Source organism: Poecile atricapillus, chromosome 1 (genome assembly GCF_030490865.1).
Source record: "Poecile atricapillus isolate bPoeAtr1 chromosome 1, bPoeAtr1.hap1, whole genome shotgun sequence".
Lineage (NCBI taxonomy): Eukaryota > Metazoa > Chordata > Aves > Passeriformes > Paridae > Poecile > Poecile atricapillus.
The window spans coordinates 126,359,322-126,375,374 of record NC_081249.1 but is presented as its reverse complement, the minus strand read 5'-3'; the positions used below and the strand labels follow the sequence as shown (position 1 = coordinate 126,375,374).

Below are 16,053 nucleotides of genomic sequence, written 5' to 3'. Positions count from 1 at the left end.
TGGCTGTGTGTCACCCCTGGGCTGCCCCTCGGCACGTGTCCCTCACACAGCGTGGGGTGTCCCGCAGCAGGTGTAACTCTCTGGGTGTCTGTGTCCCCCCGCCATGTCCCCTCCAACTGCCCCCGGGAGTGTGTGGGGGTGTCCATCCCTGTGTGGACTGTCCCCATGTGAGTGTCCCCATGCCCCCTCCCCTGTGGTCTCTGGCTGTCCCCATGTGGTCTTTGCCCAAGCAGAGGTGTCCCTGGGCTGTCCCCACATGGTCCCATCTGTGTATCCTCAGCCGGGGCTGGGTGTCCTGGGAGTGTCCCTGTGCCCTGTCCCTCTGGGGCTGTGTCCCTGTGCCGGGAGCCCCGGCTGTCCCCTCTGGTGACCCCCAGCACACACAGACAGGGAGGGGCTGAGCCCTGTCCCATCCCACTGGGGATTACAAGGGGCTCAGCCCAGCTCTGCCTAATCCGGGGGATTACACGGGCTGGGCCCAGCCGGGGGGGCACCCAGGGGTGCCCCCCACAAGGACACGGCACGTGGCAGCTGAGGACAGCAAGGGGGACTCCCAGCAGCAACCACGGGCACCACGTACCCCAACACACAGCCACAGGGTGGGTTTGGGGGGTGAGGGGAGCACAGCAGACGCCCCAGGTTTATTGGGGTGCGGGGTGGGGGCTCAGGCGCTGCCGGTGCCCTGCTGCATTCGCTTGAGCAGCTCCTCGTCCTGCAGGGACAGCTCTGTCAGCTTCTTGCCCATCCGCTCGTGCACCTCCAGGTACTTGGCCACGCAGCGGTCCAGGCACACGCATTCCCCTTTGGACAGCTCCGACTCCTTGTAGTGCGGGGGGACGCACTTGCGGTGGCACGCCTGGGTCATCCTGCACGCATCGCCACCGCGCCTGAGTCCCGCACCACCCGGGAGCCGGCCCTGCACCCCAGCACACCCTGTACCCCGCCATCGCCACCCCCGGGATCCCGACCCCGCACCCCAACATCTCCTATACCCGCCATCAGCACCGCCGGGAGACAGCCCCGCACCTCAGCAACCCCCCGTTATCGCCATCCCCGCCACCCCCAGTCCTTGCACCCCACCACCTGTACCCCCATCATCACCGACCGAGAGCCCGGCCGCTGCACCCCAACAAGCCCAGTATCCCCTGTTATCGTTACCCGGGCACCCCTAGGACCCCCTCACCGACCCCTATCCTCAGCCATCTCCGGTTCCCCCCCCATTTCCCGGGTGTCTCCTAGGACCCCCCGCACTCCCCTATAACCCCAGCACCCCAGGGTCTCCCAGTGCCTCTGACAGCCGCTAGTGTCCCCCAAGACACGGACACGCCCCAGTACCCCAAGAGCCCCGATGCCCCCCCCGGCGGGCCGCACCGATTGTACATGTCGGCCATCATCTCAACCTCCAGCTCGGCCGCCAGCTGCTGAGCCCGCAGCGGATCCATGGCGGCCAGCACCTGCCCCGCTCGGTCCCGGTCCCGATCACGGTCCCTCTGGGCCCGACCCCGCTCGGATCCGCCCCGCTGGATCCCCGCGGTCCCGCTCGGTTCGGGACCCGGCGGCGGCTCCCTGCAGGAACCACGTGGGCGCCGCGCTTCCGCCCACCCGCGCAGTGGCCCCGCCCCACCGCAGGCACCGACCAATCGCGTGCAGCTGAAGGCGGAACCAGGAGTGTGCCAGTGACGCTGATTGGTCCGACGGAAGGGGCGTGGTGGCGGCCGAGCGGCGGGAGGGGAGCGGCGGAGCGCGCGCTCTGTCCGGCCTTTGCCCCGCAGGGGGCGTGGTCCGCGGAAAGGGGCGTGGCCAGACTGGAGGGGGCGTGGCCAAAGCCGAGACCTCACCCGGGCATCGTTGGGGGGCTTCGGGTCCCCTCCCTCCCGGTCTCCGCCTCTGTGTCCCCTGTTCCCCGTCTCCCTAGGTTTTCCTGTGTCCCGCCCGGTCTGTCCCCGTGTGACCTGTGTCCCCACGTGCCTGTGTTCCCCATTGCCCCCCGGGAATCTGTTCCTCCTGCCCTGCCCGTGTTCCCCACGTCCCCCGTGTCCCCCATACACCCCCGAGTCTGTGTTCCCCACCTCGCCCGTGTGCCTGCGACCCCCAAGTCTCCCTGTCCCTGCCCAGGGTGTCCGTGTCCCCGGGGTCGCACGGCACGGGTTCGGTCGTGCCCCCGTGGGCTGCTTTTGGGTGTCGCCGCTGTCCCCCTCCCCAGCCATGTCCGGGTGTCCGGCCCGGCCCCACGCGTGCCCCGCGGGTGGGCGGTGAGTGAAGGCGGCACCTGCCCCCGCCGCGTAAAAATAGCAGCAGGCGGGGGGGCTGGGGCGCAGCAGGGCCGGCGGAGCAGGAGCAGCCGGAGGGTACGGGGCGAGGGGCTCCGGGGGGCACGGGTGGAACGGGGAGCGGTCGGGAGGGTGCGGGCTGGAGGGCACCGGGGAGGAGAACCGGAGAGCGGCAAGGGAGACCGGGAAGGGGTCATAGGGGGCCGGCAGTGGGCACTGGAGCGCCGGGAGAAGACAGGTGGGGCCGGGAGAGGGACACGGCGGGGCCGGGGTGGGATATGTGTGGTCGGGAGGGGACATGGGGGCAGGAAGGGGCACAGGGGTGCTGACACGGGGCATTGGGGGTAGCGAAGTGGGGCGGGAGGGCAATGGGAGGGTAGGTTTGGGGCTTGGGGGGCTACAGGAAAACACGAAAGGACCGGGCTGTGTTGTTGCGGTGTTGGGATGGGGCATGGGGGAGCCAGGGTGGGGCAACTGGGGTGCCCAGCGTTGGGAATGCCATGGGCACAGGGGCAGGAGAGGAGTTAGCCGGGCCGAGGGGCTATGGGGGGCACGGGCCAGCTCACGGCGTCATCGGGGGACTCCCCAGTGGCAGCCCTGTATCCCTGCAGCAGTGACCGCAGCAATATGGAAGCTCTGGGAGATGCTGAAACCCCCACCTCGGACACCCTGACCTCGGACTCCCGCACTTCGGAAACCCCCACCACGAGCACCCCCACCCCGGACACCCCCACCCCTGGCACCCCGACCCCGGACACCCCGACCCCTGGCACACCGACCCCTGGCACCCCCACCCCTGGCACCCCGACCCCTGGCACCCCGACCCCCCGTACCCCCACCCGGGGTAGCCCCACCCCGGACACCCCCCCTGACCCCGCCGCGGGGCCGGGGCCGGGCAGCGGGGAGGCGGCGACTCCCCAGGGTGGGGAGGGAGCTCGGGAAGCGGGGGGCGATGGGGGTGAAGGGAAGGACACGAGGGGTGAAGGGGAGGATACGGGGGGTGAAGGGGGGTGCGCGGGGGGAGAGGCTGCCGGGGACAGCGGGGCAGAAGCACCCAGGGGTGCCGGGGGCGATGCCGGGGAGGCTGGGGAAGGTGGTGGCAATGCCGAGCCAGGGACAGCCGGGGGCACCGGAGGGGGTGCCGAGGAGGGTACCGGGGGAGAAGCGGCACCGGCAGCAGCGGGCAACACCCGGCGCCGACAGGTGAGGAGGGGTTGGAAGGGAGGCGGTGGCACAGCCGGGGCAGGAGGCGGTGGGGAGGGCAGCTGCGGTTCGGATGGGGACAGGGGTGGCTTTACTGGGGCGGGGTGAGAGTGCCAGGGCCAGGCTGACAGTGCCAGGGACATTGTGTGAGTGACACTGCCCGTGCTGGCAGTGCCACCCTGCCTGTTGCTTACAGGAGCCCACTTGGCTTCAGGACGACGACGACGAGCTGTGGCCTGAGTTCCCTCCCTGCTCGTCCCCAGAGGGGGCCACCAGCCCCACATCCCCTATGTCCCCAACGTCCCCTATGTCCCCAACGTCCCCTATGTCCCCAGCATCTCCAGCGTCCCCCACAGGTAGGAGCCATTTGGCCGATGGCACCCAAGAGTTCTGGGGTCACTGCTGTCCCACAGTGTCCATCCTCCCCACGGGACAGGACCTTGAGCCCCCAGGGGTGCCCAGAGGGTGTGGGTGCTCTCTTCCAGCCCTCTGACCCCTCCTCTCTCTTTGCAGCTGGCACCACCGAGGACACGGGGGGCAGCAAGAGGTGTGTCCCCACAGTACCCCACCGCAGGGATGGCACCCCATAGCTCCCTGCTCATGGCTGTCCCACCCGTGTGTGCCTGCAGGGGTGCTCCAGAGAGGGGGGCACGGGACAAGGCAGCCCCCGGTTCACTGGGACAGAGGCTGAAGCTGGAGGGGGCTGGGGGACGGCCACGAGTGGGGTCCCGGGCACAGGGGCGCAGCGCCATCCTGGAGAAATTCGGAGGGTGAGGGGGGCCTGACCCCATGGGGGACACGGGGGTGGGGGGCAGGAGGGGCATTAAGGGAATGGGGGACACGAGGGGCGCTACAGGAAAGCCAGGGACAGTGGGATGGGTCATGGAGCAGTGGTGGTGGTGTTTGAAGGCCACGAGGCAATGGGAGGTACAGGGGAAATTGGGGGTGTGGCGGGGGCTGGGACAGTGGGGGTGTTGGGGGGCACAGGGCAGTGGGGTCACTGGGGAATTGGGGGTCTGTGGGGCAATGGTGGTACTGGGGGACATGGGGCAATGAGGGGAACAGGGAGAAATGGGGGTCCATGGGGCAGGGGGGGCTATGTGACCATGGGGCAGTGGGGCATTGGGGGCCCAGAGCCACAGAGCAGTGGGGTCACAGAGGGGCTGGGGGTCCCTTTGAGGGACGGTGGGGTGTGGGGAACCCACAGCCCAGGTCCCCCCAGGGCTGCCAAGGGCCCAGCCCCACACCTGCGGCGCTCAGGGGGTGCCACCACGGTCAAGACGATGCTGCTGGAGTGGTGCCGTGCCCGCACCCGTGGGTACGCGGTGAGTGCAGGTGGGGGGCAGTGTGAGGGTCCGGTGGGGGGTCCAGGGATAGCCTGACCCCCTCACTTGCACAGCACGTGGATGTGCAGAACTTCTCGGGGAGCTGGGGCAGCGGCCTGGCCTTCTGCGCCCTCCTGCACAGCTTCTTCCCCGACGCCTTCGACTTTGCTGCCCTGGAGCCCAACGCCCGCCGGGAGAACTTTGCCCTGGCCTTCGCCACTGCCGAGTGCGTGAGCGCAGCCCCAGCCCCTGGGTCCCCCCGGCCAGCCCCGGCCCCAGTGACCGCTCTGTCCCTTCCCATAGGGAGCGGGCGGGCTGTGCCCCGCTGTTGGAAGTGGAGGACATGGTGCGGCTGCCGGTGCCCGACGCCAAGTGTGTGTACACGTACGTGCAGGAGCTGTACCGCTGCCTCGTGGCCAAGGGGCTTGTGAAGACCAAGAAGCGCTGAGAGGGTCCCCCACAGCCCCCCACCTGTGCCATCCCCCTCTTTGTCCCCTGCTCTGTCGCCCAGCAGTAAAGTTCATGGTGCCAGGCGGTGGTGGCCTCGTCTCTGGAGGGAGGAATGCTGGCACCAAGCGAGTGTCTGGGCATTGTCACCAGGCTGGGGCACAGCCTTGGCTCTGCCACCAGGAGGGTGACATCCCCCAGGGCTGGCACGTGGGTGGGGGGCAGCAATTCCTGGAGCCCCCCACTCTCCCAGTGAGGCACCACGGAGCCAGAGCAGGTGATGGAGGAAATTTTTTGCCTTATGTATGGGTGTGAGGGCGCGGCTCGGCGTGGAGCCGGGTGTGTTCCTCTGCCCGGCGCCAGAACTCCTCGGGACGCTCCTGCAGCTCCCGGGCCAGGTCCGGCCGCAGCACCCGCTGGGGGTCTGGGCTGTCCAGCTGCAGCAGCAGGTCCTGGAGCACTGCAGGAGCAGGGGGGTCAGAGGGGGAACCCCCAGCACCGTGCCCCTGTCCCCGTGGTACCCACCTTGGATGGCACGGGTGGTGGGCTCCCAGTGCACGTGGGTGGTGAGGGGCTGGCAGACGCGGCCCTCGAGGTCCACGCTGGGGTGGTAGATGGGGGTGCGGAGGGTGGCGCAGGGCGGCTCCAGCGGGTGGTTGGGGGAGAAGGTCAGCTCGAAGCGGAAGGAGCCCGTGTTGTATGGGGGGTTGTTCTGCCGGGATATGGGGGGGGGCACCTCAGCCCCTTCTGCCACAGCGTCCGTCGGGGGGAAGGAGGCCTGTCCTTCCAGTGCCCCCCGTAGAGACTCCCCCGTGCCAGCCCGAGCCCCTCAGGAGGGGAACATCCACCCAGTGTCCCCAGCCCAGGATGCGCAGAGGGACCCTCACCAATTCTGTCCCGAGAGGGACCGTCACCCAGTCAGACGGCCCCGGTCCCAAGGGTCACATCCTTCCTACAAGCCCGCATGCTCCCCATACGCAGGGGACCCGCACAGTCCCCGCTCCCCAGGACTCCCCGCAGCCCCCCACGTCCTCCCGTGTCCTCTCCCCACGCACGGGCAGCAGGAGACCGCCCCAGCGCCGCACGTTCCCGTCCAGCGGCCGCACGTCGCGGGCCCCCTCCCAGCGCCGAGCCTCCTCCAGCTCCTGCGGGGAAGGGGTGGGGCAGGTGTAGGCGGGGCCGCTCGGGACTCGCCCCTTTAGGGCGGAGGTGTGTCCCGAGCGACCCCTCCATAGGTCAATCCTCCACCCGGAGCACGCCCCTGAGCGGGGTCACCCGCGGGCCGCGCCTTAATAGGCAGGGTTTAATTACAGGGCACACCTTTATGGACGGGGCCGGCAGTCTGGACACACCCCTGGGACGGGCCGCCCCGCCGGGGAAACGAAACTGAAACGTGCAGGGGTATTTGTCACTCCCGCACCGGAGACCCTCCACCCCGGTACTGCTTCCCTCGCACCCCGGCACCGGGACACCCCCAGCACTGCCTATCCCCGGTACCGGGACCCCCGCACTGGCAATGACACCCCCAGCATTGCCTATCCCCGGTACCGGGACCCCCGCACCGGCACTGACACCCCAGCACTGCCTATCCCCGGTACCGGCGACCCCCGCACCGGCACTGACACCCCAGCACTGCCTATCCCCGGTACCGGCGACCCCCGCACCGGCACTGACACCCCAGCACTGCCTATCCCCGGTACCGGGACCCCCGCACCGGGCACTGACACCCCCCAGCAGCGCCTCTGCCACATCCCGGTATCCCCGCACTGGCACTAACACTCCCCAGAACCTCCTTTCGCAGCCCGGTACCGGGATCCCCGCACCGCGAGCACGGTTCCCCCTCGGTCCGGTGCGAACACCAGGACCCCCGCGCCGGTACCGCAGCGGCGCCGGAGTCCTTGTCCTGTCCCGGTGCCCCCGGTGCCCACCTTGGCGATGCGCCCGGCCATGGTGATCAGTGCCCGGTGCCACGGGGATGGGCTCCGTGGGGTCACGCCTCTGGGCGGGCGGGGCGAGGTTCTCCGGCCGCGCCCCCGGCACGGGTGGGTGGGGACAGATGGGCCTGGGGCGACCGGCGACCCCCGTCACCCCGGGGGTCCCAGGGGCGGAGGGTGACAGAAAGCCGGAGCCCCGCGCAGACGGTGCCTGACGGAAGCAAACCGAGACCGCATCCCGGCTGCCTCCGCACCCCCCTGCCCGTCCCCCACGGCTGCCCCCGCATTACGGGCCGTGTCCCGGCTGATTTACGGGAACCTCCTTAATTTTTAACCAGGCACGGTCGGACCTGGCCAGATCCCCCGGCGCCCGCTGGACACGCAGGGATCGACCCGCCGGGCACCCAGGTGGGCTCGGGGTGCTGCCCCCTCCCGCCCCCACAGCCGGTCCCCCGCGGGGGGACAGAGCGGGGACACCCCGGGATGGGGCTGCACGGGGTGGGGGTACGGGAGGTGCAGGCTGCCAGGGTGGGGGTGCTGGGTCTGTCCTGCCCTTGACCTGCGCCTTCCCGCCAGCATGCCCACCAAGACGTTCTGGCTGCCTCTGGCATGGCTGGTGGCCACAGCCACGGTGGCTGTCACCCCGGTAAGTGTGGCCCAGGGACACGGGCTCCCCGTGCCCGACACCCCTCTATACCCCCTTACCTGAGTCCCCCCCCGGGTGCCCCATGCCCCCTCACACAAGTCCCTGTGCCCAGGTGCTCACTCTGGAGCCCTCTCCGAGCTGGATGGCGCTGCTCACAGAGACCCCGACACCGCCTGAGCCCCCTGCTCGTACCCCGGCTCCCTCGGAGGACGTGGGGGCCTCTGTCCTGCCCACCCCCAGCGCCCACGCCGGGGAGCCTGGCTGGGGTGTCACAGATGCCCCCAGCCCCACAGCGCCTGAGGAAGCACCGGAGGAGCTGGACACGGCAGCCAATGACCCCGCGGCAGTGCCCACGCCTGGCACCAGCGCCCTGCCGTGCCCTGGGGACGAGGAGCCCTCCGACACCTGCGGGGAGCCCACGGGGGAGCAGCGGGCTGCCGTGGCCGAGGCTCTGGTCACTTTTGCCCTCCGCTTCTACCAGCACATGGCAGAGGCTGCCCAGCCCGACGCCAACCTGCTCTTCTCCCCCATCAACGTCGCCGTGGGGCTCTCGCACCTGCTGCTGGGTGAGGGGCTGCCCGCGGGCACCGGCACCGCCGTGTCACCGCTGTCCCAGCCGGGCCACTTCGCTGAGCTTCCCCCGTGCCCGCAGGCGCCCGCGGAGATACCCGGGAGCGTCTGGCCGCCCTCCTGGCGTACCCACAGGGGCTGGACTGCGTGCACGGCGCCCTGCAGCAGCTGGCCAGCGCGCCAGGCCTCTTCTCGGCCGCCCAGATCTTCCATGACCCAGGTGAGGCGGGTGCCGGTGGGGCTCCGCTGCCGGCTGAGCACCCGGACTGACACCGGGACCGTGCCGCCCCACAGAGCTGCACGTCCGGCCCCGCTTCCTCAACGACTCCCTGCGCTTCTACGGCGCCCGCCCGTACGCCCTGAGCGGCAACGAGAGCCTGGACCTGCAGCGCATCAACGCCTGGGTGCGGGAGGCCAGCAAGGGGCTGCTGCCCTCGCTGCTGTCCGCGCTGCCCCCCGAGCCCAGCCTGCTGCTGCTCAGCGCCGTCCACCTGCGCGGTACGGCCCCGCCACCCTCCGGGCATCCTCCGGGCATCCTCCGGGCATGGGGCGATGGGCTGAGGCCGGCCCGTGTGGTCCCCCGGTGCCCCCCGCCCCCCAGCCGTGGTGCCGTGTCCCCACAGCCGCCTGGCGAACGCCGCTGGACCGCAAGAAGACGGTGCCGCTGCCCTTCCTGCGGCCCGGGCACCCCCCGCGCAAGGTGCCCACCATGACCAGCGCCAAGTACCCGGTGGCCTCCTTCTCCGACTCCCGCCTGCAGGTCCAGGTACCCCTTGGCCGGGACCGGCCACCAGGTGCTGGGGGTCCGGGGGGGTCACTGCTGGGGGGATAATGGCATGATGTCACTCCAGTGGCACTGAGGAGGAACGCTAGGCTGTGACATAACTCCTGGGGCACTCGAGGAGGATGCCAGGCTGATGTCACTCCCCTGGCACTGAAAGGGGCACAGGCTGTGACCTCGCTCCCCTGGGACTTTGAGGGATGCCAGGCTGGTACCTCCCTGGTGGCACTGTGGGGGTGCCGGTCCATGGGGTCCCCGGAGTGGCCCTTAGGTGGGGGTCTGCCCCACAGGTGGGGCGGCTGGAGCTGAGTGGGGGGCTGAGCCTCGTGGTGATGATGCCACGGGGGCCCCTGGAGCCTCTGGAGACCCTGGAGCGGGTGCTGGACCCCACGACCTTCCTGGCGCTGCTGCGGCGGGCGGCCCGCACCCCGCCCCGGGCCACCGCGCTGTCCCTGCCCCGCATACGCCTCGACCTCGCCCTGGATGTGGTGGCTGTGGTCCACGGCATGGGTAAGGACAGCTCTGGTGGCACCACAGGGGCTGGGTGGGCTGCGGGGTCACATCAGTCCCTGTGCGGTGACGTTACTCCCTGCAGGATGTCACGGGTCCCTCCCCTGGGCGTCACTTTCCCCAGGGTCCCCAAAGGTCACAATGTCCCTGGTATCCCCTTACCTTTGGTTTCCCCTGAGTCCCCCCCGCACTCCCGTGTCCCTGGTGTCACCCATGTCCCCAGTGCCCCGCAGGTGCCCTGCTCCTCCCATCGCCCCTAATGTCCCCTTATATCCCAGCGTCCCCAAATTATCCCCTGGTGTCCCTCATGTCCCCAGCGGCCCAAATATCCCCCATCTCCCCGGTGTTCCCCATATCCCTGAGCGTCCCCTGGCGCCCCCCAGTGTCCCCGTTGTGTCCCGGTGCCTCCTCTATCCCCACTGTCCTTGTGTCCCTGCGTCTCCATGTCCCTGCCCCTCTGGATCCCTCTGTGCCCGTGTCCCCGGTGTCCCGGTGTCCCGGTATGCCGCGGGAGTGATGCTGAGGCCGGTGCCGCAGACTTCGGGCTGTTCCTGGACGCGGAGCTGTGCGGGCTGGCGCGGGGCCCGGCCGCGGTGGACACGGCGCGGCACCGGGCGGTGCTGGCACTGGACGAGACCGGCGCGGAGGCGGCGGCTGCCATGGCCACCTCGGTGGCGCGCTCGGCCCCGGTGCTGGAGGCCCTGCGCCCCTTCCTCTTCGTCCTCTGGCACGACATCGGCGACTTCCCCGTCTTCATGGGCCGTCTCAGCGACCCCCAGCCCTGACTCTGCCCCTCCTGTCCCTGTCGTCCCTCCTCCCATCCCTCCATCCTTCCCTCCCGCCTCCTCCTCTCCCTCTTCCCTCCATCCCTGCCTGCTCCTCTCCCTGCTTCCCTCCTTCCCTCTCTCCTTTACCCCTTTCCCCTCTCTCCTCCCCTCCCTCCCTCCCTCCCTCCCTCCCTCCCTCCCTCCCTCCCTCCCTCCCTCCCTCCCTCCCTCCCTCCCTCCCTCCCTCCCTCCCTCCCTCCCTCCATCCCTCCCTCCCTCCCTCCCTCCCTCTTCTCTCTGCATTCCTTGTCCCTCCTTCCTCTCCTCTCTTCTCTTCTCCTTTCTCTCTCTCTCCCTTCCCATCTCCTCACCCTTCACACTCCCCGCCTCCCCAGGGCACCAGAGGGTCCCTGCTCGTCCCGTGCCTCAGTTTCCCCGCTAGCTCGGGGTCCCAATAAACGCACCAGCCACCTCCCGCCTCCTGCATGTGAGGAGGGGAAGGGGCAGGCTGGGGCCACCAGGAACCCCCACTCTGTGCCAGGCTGTGTGTCAGGGTGAGCCAGGGGTGGTGGCAGCGCCGGGGACAGGTGACAACCAGCACCTTCCTACAAAAAAAGCCTTTACTGCCCTAGAAAAGCCCCGCAACCCCCGCGGCTGGTGCCACCCAGGGGGCACCGGGGGGCACAGGGAAAGTGCCAAAGAGGGGGTCACCCAGCGCTCCCCCACGTGCCCCCCAGTCCCAGCTGCACCCCCGCGTCAGTCCCAGCCGTTCTCCTTCACCATGTGCGACATCTCGATGATGAACTTCCCCTCCTTGTACTTCTGGCTGCTCTCGAACGCCTGCTCCTGGGTGGGGGGACACAGTGTCAGCCCCCACATGCCCCGACGGGCGCTGCCCTCCCCAGGGCTTGGGGGTGTCACCAGCACAGGTTTGGTGTGCCCGGGGGTGCCCATGGAAGGGATTGGCATGACCAGGGGTGCCCATGGAAGGGGTTGGGGCACCCAGACAGGGGTTGGGGTCGCCGGGCAGTGCCTGCAGCAGGTGGGGGGTCCCAGCTGGGGGGCACTCACGTATTTCCAGCCCAGGGTGGTCTTGCAGCTCTGGCAGAAGATGTCGGCCACCGAGTGCAGCCCCGTCAGCAGCAGCCGCTGCTCAGCCGGGCCGCACCCCACGTTCACCCTGTACCGAGAGCGGAGTGTCCCACAGGCTCGGCACACCCAGCCCGGGGACCCCCCGGGACCCCCGGGGCTCCCCCTGGCCTCTGCCATCCCCGGTGCCCCCCAGTACTCACACGGAGTTGAACAGGTAGGCACGGCCGTGGCTGCCCTGGAAGGACTGTGGGGACACGGCGAGTGTCACTGGTGGGTCCCCCAGGGCCCCCGGCACCCCTCCCTCCATGTCCCACTCCCATCCCGCTGCACTGCCACCGAGCAGCGCACCAGCCTGGGGACACCGCAGGGGGACACCTGCCGACTTGGGGACACTGAGGGGGACACGGTCACCTCCACGGGATCACCGTACGGGTCACCACGCCGTGGGGGGTGGGGGGGTGGGGTGGATGCTTCCCGCCATGAGGCGATGCTGGCCATCCAGGAATGGGAACGTCCTCATCTCGGGACACCGCAGGGGGGGCACTCACCGCACCGGGGGACACCACAGGGGCACACTTGCCGCGCCAGGGGCATCGCGGGGGAGAAACTCAACACTCTGGGGACACGGGGAAGGGACACCCGCTGTCCCGGGACCCCCCCGGGGTCACGGCAAGGGGGACTCCCACTGTCCCAGCAGTCGAGGGCCAGTCCCCACCCAGCCCGGGGGTGGCGGTGGCACCTTGGAGATGAGCTCCTCGTGGCGGGCCAGGTGCGCCCGGCAGTGGACGCAGCTGTAGGTGCGGTGGGAGCGCGGCAGGTAACTGCGGAAGGTGCGCGGGGGCAGGCGGGCGGCCGGGGGCAGGCGGCGGCGGGCCGGGGGCGGCATGGCCGGGGGCAGCGCCCCGGGGGGCACCGCGCAGCCCCCGCACAGCCGCTCGCAGGGGAAGCAGCGCAGCAGCGCGCCCAGAGCCGCCGTCCCGCCCGGCCGGGCTCGGGGGGCTCCGCCGGGGCCCCCCGGCAGAAGGAGGTGGAAAAGGGGGGCGGCCTGCGGAGGGGGAGGGGGGGCGGTGAGGGAAGACCCCCTCCTCAGTCTCCCGGGAGTGGGCGCTCCACGTCCTGAGCCGGCTGAGAGCGGGCGGTTCACAGCAGGAGTGACGGGCAGCGGGGACAGCGGGAGAGCGGGGGGGCCCCGAGGGACTGGGGAGGCGGGGGGCGTCCCAAGCTGGGTCTGGGGTCTCTTCTCTAAGCGTCTGGGAGTCCCTTCGGGGTGGGGGTCCCCGGGGAGATGATGGGGGTCCTGAGGGAGAAAAGCGCGAGTACCAGGCGTGGGGGGGGAATAGGGAACCGGAGGAAGGATGATGGGAGTCCCGACGGGGAGATGATGGGAGTCCTCACGGGAGGTTGATGAGGGTTCTAAGGTGCGATGAGGGGGTCCCAAGGAGTAGATTGTGTCTCCCGGGAGGGGTGACGGGGGTCCCCGGGAGGCGAGCCGCTGCTGGGGGGGATATTTGCGGTGAAGGAGGACGGGGTATCGCCCTGGGGGCGCAATGTCAGGAGCGCTGGAGGACACGACGCGGGGCTCGATGGGGCTTTGGGGCTCTCTGGGGGACATATGGGGGGTACCGAGTTCCGTGGGTTCCCGGGGGCCGCTCACCGCCCGCCGCTGTCCCCGCTGCCGCCGCTGCCGCTGTCGCCGCTGTCCCCGGGGCGGGCGCGGGGGGGGCCCTGCGTGCCCGGGAGCCGCATCACGGTACCGTGACTCATCCCGCGGCCGTGACGTCACCCGCAGCCACCGCCGCCGTGACGTCACCGCCCGGCCCTCCGACGTCAGCCCGGCCACCGGGGATGCGCTGCTGCCGCCGGAGCACGTCCCGGCCCATCGTGTCCCCACCACGTCCCCGTGGCCACCCTGTCCCTCCGTGCCCCCGTGTCCCCCGTGTCCCCCCTGTAAGATGTAAATCAGGCGCGCGGGACTGCGTGTGAATGTCATGCGAACGTCATGCAAACGAGCCCGAGGGACTCATCCCGAGGGATGGAGGGGGAGAGGGGGAGCCTCGCTGTAATGAGATGCAAACTAGAGGAGGGACTGCGGGCGATATGCAAATGAGATGTAAATGAGGCGCAGGAACGGGACAGGACACGCCCCCCGCGAACCTGGCGTACCACGTGATCCAGGCCACCCGCGGCTCTCGGCGCGCCGCTCTGACGTCACTTCCGTCGCCGTCGCGGCGGGCGGGGGGCACCGGCCCGGGGACCCCGGCGTCACCGTCATGGCGGACGATGGCGGCGAAGAGAAGAAGCAGGTGGCCAAGTTCGAGCTGGAGCGGGAGACGGAGCTGCGGTTCGAGGTGGAGGCGGCGCAGACGGTGCAGCTGGAGCTGCTGACCGGCATGGCCGAGGTGTTCGGCACCGAGCTCACCCGCAACAAGAAGTTCACGTTCGACGCGGGCGCCAAGGTGGCCGTGTTCACGTGGCACGGCTGCACCGTGCAGCTCAGCGGCCGCACCGAGGTGGCCTACGTGTCGCGGGACACGCCGATGCTGCTGTACCTGAACACGCACACGGCGCTGGAGCAGATGCGGCGCCAGGCCGAGCGGGAGGACGAGCGCGGGCCCCGCGTCATGGTGGTGGGGCCCACCGACGTGGGCAAGACCACCGTGTGCCGCTTGCTGCTCAACTACGCCGTTCGCTTGGGCCGCCGGCCCACGTTCGTGGAGCTGGACGTGGGGCAGGGCTCGGTGTCCATCCCCGGCACCATGGGCGCGCTGTACATCGAGCGCCCGGCCGACGTGGAGGAGGGCTTCTCCCTGCAGGCCCCCCTCGTCTACCACTTCGGCTCCACCACGCCCGGCACCAACATCAAGCTCTACAACAAGGTGAGCACGGGGGGCTCGCCCCGGGTTGGGTCTGGCCCCAGAGTAACCCCAGGCGGTCTCTGAATCCCCGGGGTGCTCCTGCTGCTGCTGTTTGGAGGCTGCACAACACATTTTAAAACGTGCAGCCCTTCCCAGCTATCGGATCAGGGTGGGAAGGGAGCCCAGAGGAGGACACGAAGTCAATCAAGGGAACTAGAGTACCTCCCCTACGGAGACAGGCTGGGAGAGGTGAGGCAGTTCAGACTGGAGGAGGAAAGTTTGTGCAGTGACCTCAGAGCAGCCTTTTCCATCCTAAGGGGCTACAGGGAAACTGGAGAGGGATTCTTGTCAGGATCTGGAGCGATAGGATGGGGTGGAATGGGTTCACAGGGTCAGGTGAGAGGAGAAATTTAGGCTGGATATTGGGAGGAAATTACTTTGCTGTGAGGACGGTGAGGCCCTTCAGGGCTGCCTAGAGAGGCTGTGGATGCCCTGTCCCTGGAAGTGTCCAAGGCCAGGTTGGATGGGGTTTGGAGGAGCCTGGGCTGGTGGAAGACATCCCTGGCGTAGGGAACTGGATGGTGCTCAAGGTCTATTCCAACCCAGGCCACTCTACAATTCCACGATTTTGCCCTGGGTGGCCACCCAGAATCGAGGCCTTGAGGGTTCTGGAGGAGCTGGGGACATGGCTGGGGAGAGCGTGGGGACACCGGTGCCTCTGTGTGACCCCTCCTCCCGCAGATCACGTCGTGCCTGGCCGACGTCTTCAACCAGCGCTGCGAGGTGAACCGGCGGGCGTCGGTGAGCGGCTGCGTCATCAACACCTGCGGCTGGGTCAAGAGCTCGGGCTACCAGGCGCTGGTGCACGCCGCCTCCGCCTTCGAGGTGGACGTGGTGGTGGTGCTGGACCAGGAGCGCCTCTACAACGAGCTCAAGCGGGACCTGCCCCACTTTGTGCGCACCGTGCTGCTGCCCAAGTCCGGTGGCGTGGTGGAGCGCTCCAAAGACTTCCGCCGGGAATGCCGGGACGAGCGCATCCGCGAGTACTTCTACGGCTTCCGCGGCTGCTTCTACCCCCACGCCTTCGACGTCAAGTTCTCCGACGTCAAGATCTACAAGGTGGGTGCGCCCACCATCCCGGACTCGTGCCTGCCGCTGGGAATGTCGCAGGAGGACAACCAGCTGAAGCTGGTGCCAGTGACACCGGGGCGGGACATGGTGCACCACTTGCTGAGCGTCAGCACCGCCGACAGCCCCGACGACAACATCTCCGAGACCAGCGTGGCCGGCTTCATCGTGGTCACCGGCGTGGACCTGGAGCGCCAGGTCTTCACCGTGCTGTCCCCGGCTCCACGCCCCCTCCCCAAGAACTTTCTGCTCATCATGGACATTCGCTTCATGGACCTCAAGTAGGGGAAGGGCGGGATGTGCCCCCCCCTTCCTCCTCTTCCTCCTCCCTGTGCCCCCTTCCTTGTCTCCCCAGCGCGGTGCAGCACCCGCATTTCGGTTTTATACTTTTTGTACAGTTTGCTATTAAATCTGGAAGCTTTTGCCGCTGGTGAGCGCCTGCTGAGGGTGGGGGCGGTGGGGGGGGGGTCCCCGAGGCGACCGGGGATTGCCGGGCCGGGGCTCCCCCCGTGCCCGGAGTGCGCA

The 16,053-nt window shown here is 69.4% G+C and overlaps 6 protein-coding genes across 9 annotated transcripts; 3 read left to right on the top strand and 3 right to left on the bottom strand.

Annotated features, from left to right (window-relative positions):
- Positions 1 to 600: 600 nt before the first annotated feature.
- TIMM10 (translocase of inner mitochondrial membrane 10) lies at positions 601 to 1,621 on the bottom strand. The gene is made up of 2 exons (XM_058863401.1): positions 1,372 to 1,621; positions 601 to 866 (listed from the first exon to the last, which is right to left on the bottom strand). The coding sequence occupies exons 1-2, from the start codon at positions 1,440 to 1,442 to the stop codon at positions 665 to 667; spliced, it is 273 nt and encodes a 90-aa protein (XP_058719384.1). The 5' UTR covers positions 1,443 to 1,621; the 3' UTR covers positions 601 to 664.
- Positions 1,622 to 3,050: 1,429 nt separating this feature from the next.
- Positions 3,051 to 5,329, top strand: SMTNL1 (smoothelin like 1; the record flags this gene model as incomplete). The annotated part of the gene is made up of 7 exons (XM_058863973.1): positions 3,051 to 3,473; positions 3,670 to 3,829; positions 3,987 to 4,020; positions 4,103 to 4,243; positions 4,696 to 4,798; positions 4,873 to 5,024; positions 5,102 to 5,329. Coding segments are annotated over 7 exons (1,158 nt in total), but the record flags the coding sequence as incomplete, so codon positions are not given.
- Positions 5,330 to 5,480: 151 nt separating this feature from the next.
- Positions 5,481 to 7,524, bottom strand: LOC131592609 (ubiquitin-conjugating enzyme E2 L5-like). Its single transcript, XM_058864260.1, has 4 exons — positions 7,174 to 7,524; positions 6,301 to 6,390; positions 5,771 to 5,957; positions 5,481 to 5,705 (listed from the first exon to the last, which is right to left on the bottom strand). The coding sequence occupies exons 1-4, from the start codon at positions 7,192 to 7,194 to the stop codon at positions 5,545 to 5,547; spliced, it is 459 nt and encodes a 152-aa protein (XP_058720243.1). The 5' UTR covers positions 7,195 to 7,524; the 3' UTR covers positions 5,481 to 5,544.
- Positions 6,620 to 10,636, top strand: SERPING1 (serpin family G member 1). Of its 2 annotated transcripts, none has more exons than XM_058863113.1 (9): positions 6,620 to 6,683; positions 7,518 to 7,587; positions 7,756 to 7,825; positions 7,938 to 8,391; positions 8,478 to 8,615; positions 8,690 to 8,893; positions 9,019 to 9,161; positions 9,467 to 9,686; positions 10,224 to 10,636. In XM_058863113.1, the coding sequence occupies exons 3-9, from the start codon at positions 7,757 to 7,759 to the stop codon at positions 10,469 to 10,471; spliced, it is 1,476 nt and encodes a 491-aa protein (XP_058719096.1). In that variant the 5' UTR covers positions 6,620 to 6,683; positions 7,518 to 7,587; position 7,756; the 3' UTR covers positions 10,472 to 10,636. The 2 variants fall into 2 exon arrangements, with proteins under 2 accessions (XP_058719096.1, XP_058719017.1); XM_058863034.1 differs by lacking the exon at positions 6,620 to 6,683 and adding an exon at positions 7,188 to 7,287.
- Positions 10,637 to 10,795: 159 nt separating this feature from the next.
- Positions 10,796 to 13,537, bottom strand: YPEL4 (yippee like 4). Of its 3 annotated transcripts, XM_058863230.1 has the most exons (5): positions 13,200 to 13,537; positions 12,285 to 12,590; positions 11,746 to 11,789; positions 11,525 to 11,633; positions 10,796 to 11,299 (listed from the first exon to the last, which is right to left on the bottom strand). In XM_058863230.1, the coding sequence occupies exons 1-5, from the start codon at positions 13,533 to 13,535 to the stop codon at positions 11,210 to 11,212; spliced, it is 885 nt and encodes a 294-aa protein (XP_058719213.1). In that variant the 5' UTR covers positions 13,536 to 13,537; the 3' UTR covers positions 10,796 to 11,209. The 3 variants fall into 3 exon arrangements, with proteins under 3 accessions (XP_058719213.1, XP_058719204.1, XP_058719218.1); XM_058863221.1 differs by having other exon boundaries at positions 10,796 to 11,633; XM_058863235.1 differs by lacking the exon at positions 12,285 to 12,590 and having other exon boundaries at positions 10,796 to 11,633.
- Positions 13,538 to 13,645: 108 nt separating this feature from the next.
- Positions 13,646 to 15,950, top strand: CLP1 (cleavage factor polyribonucleotide kinase subunit 1). The gene is made up of 2 exons (XM_058863206.1): positions 13,646 to 14,421; positions 15,142 to 15,950. The coding sequence occupies exons 1-2, from the start codon at positions 13,660 to 13,662 to the stop codon at positions 15,811 to 15,813; spliced, it is 1,434 nt and encodes a 477-aa protein (XP_058719189.1). The 5' UTR covers positions 13,646 to 13,659; the 3' UTR covers positions 15,814 to 15,950.
- Positions 15,951 to 16,053: the final 103 nt, after the last annotated feature.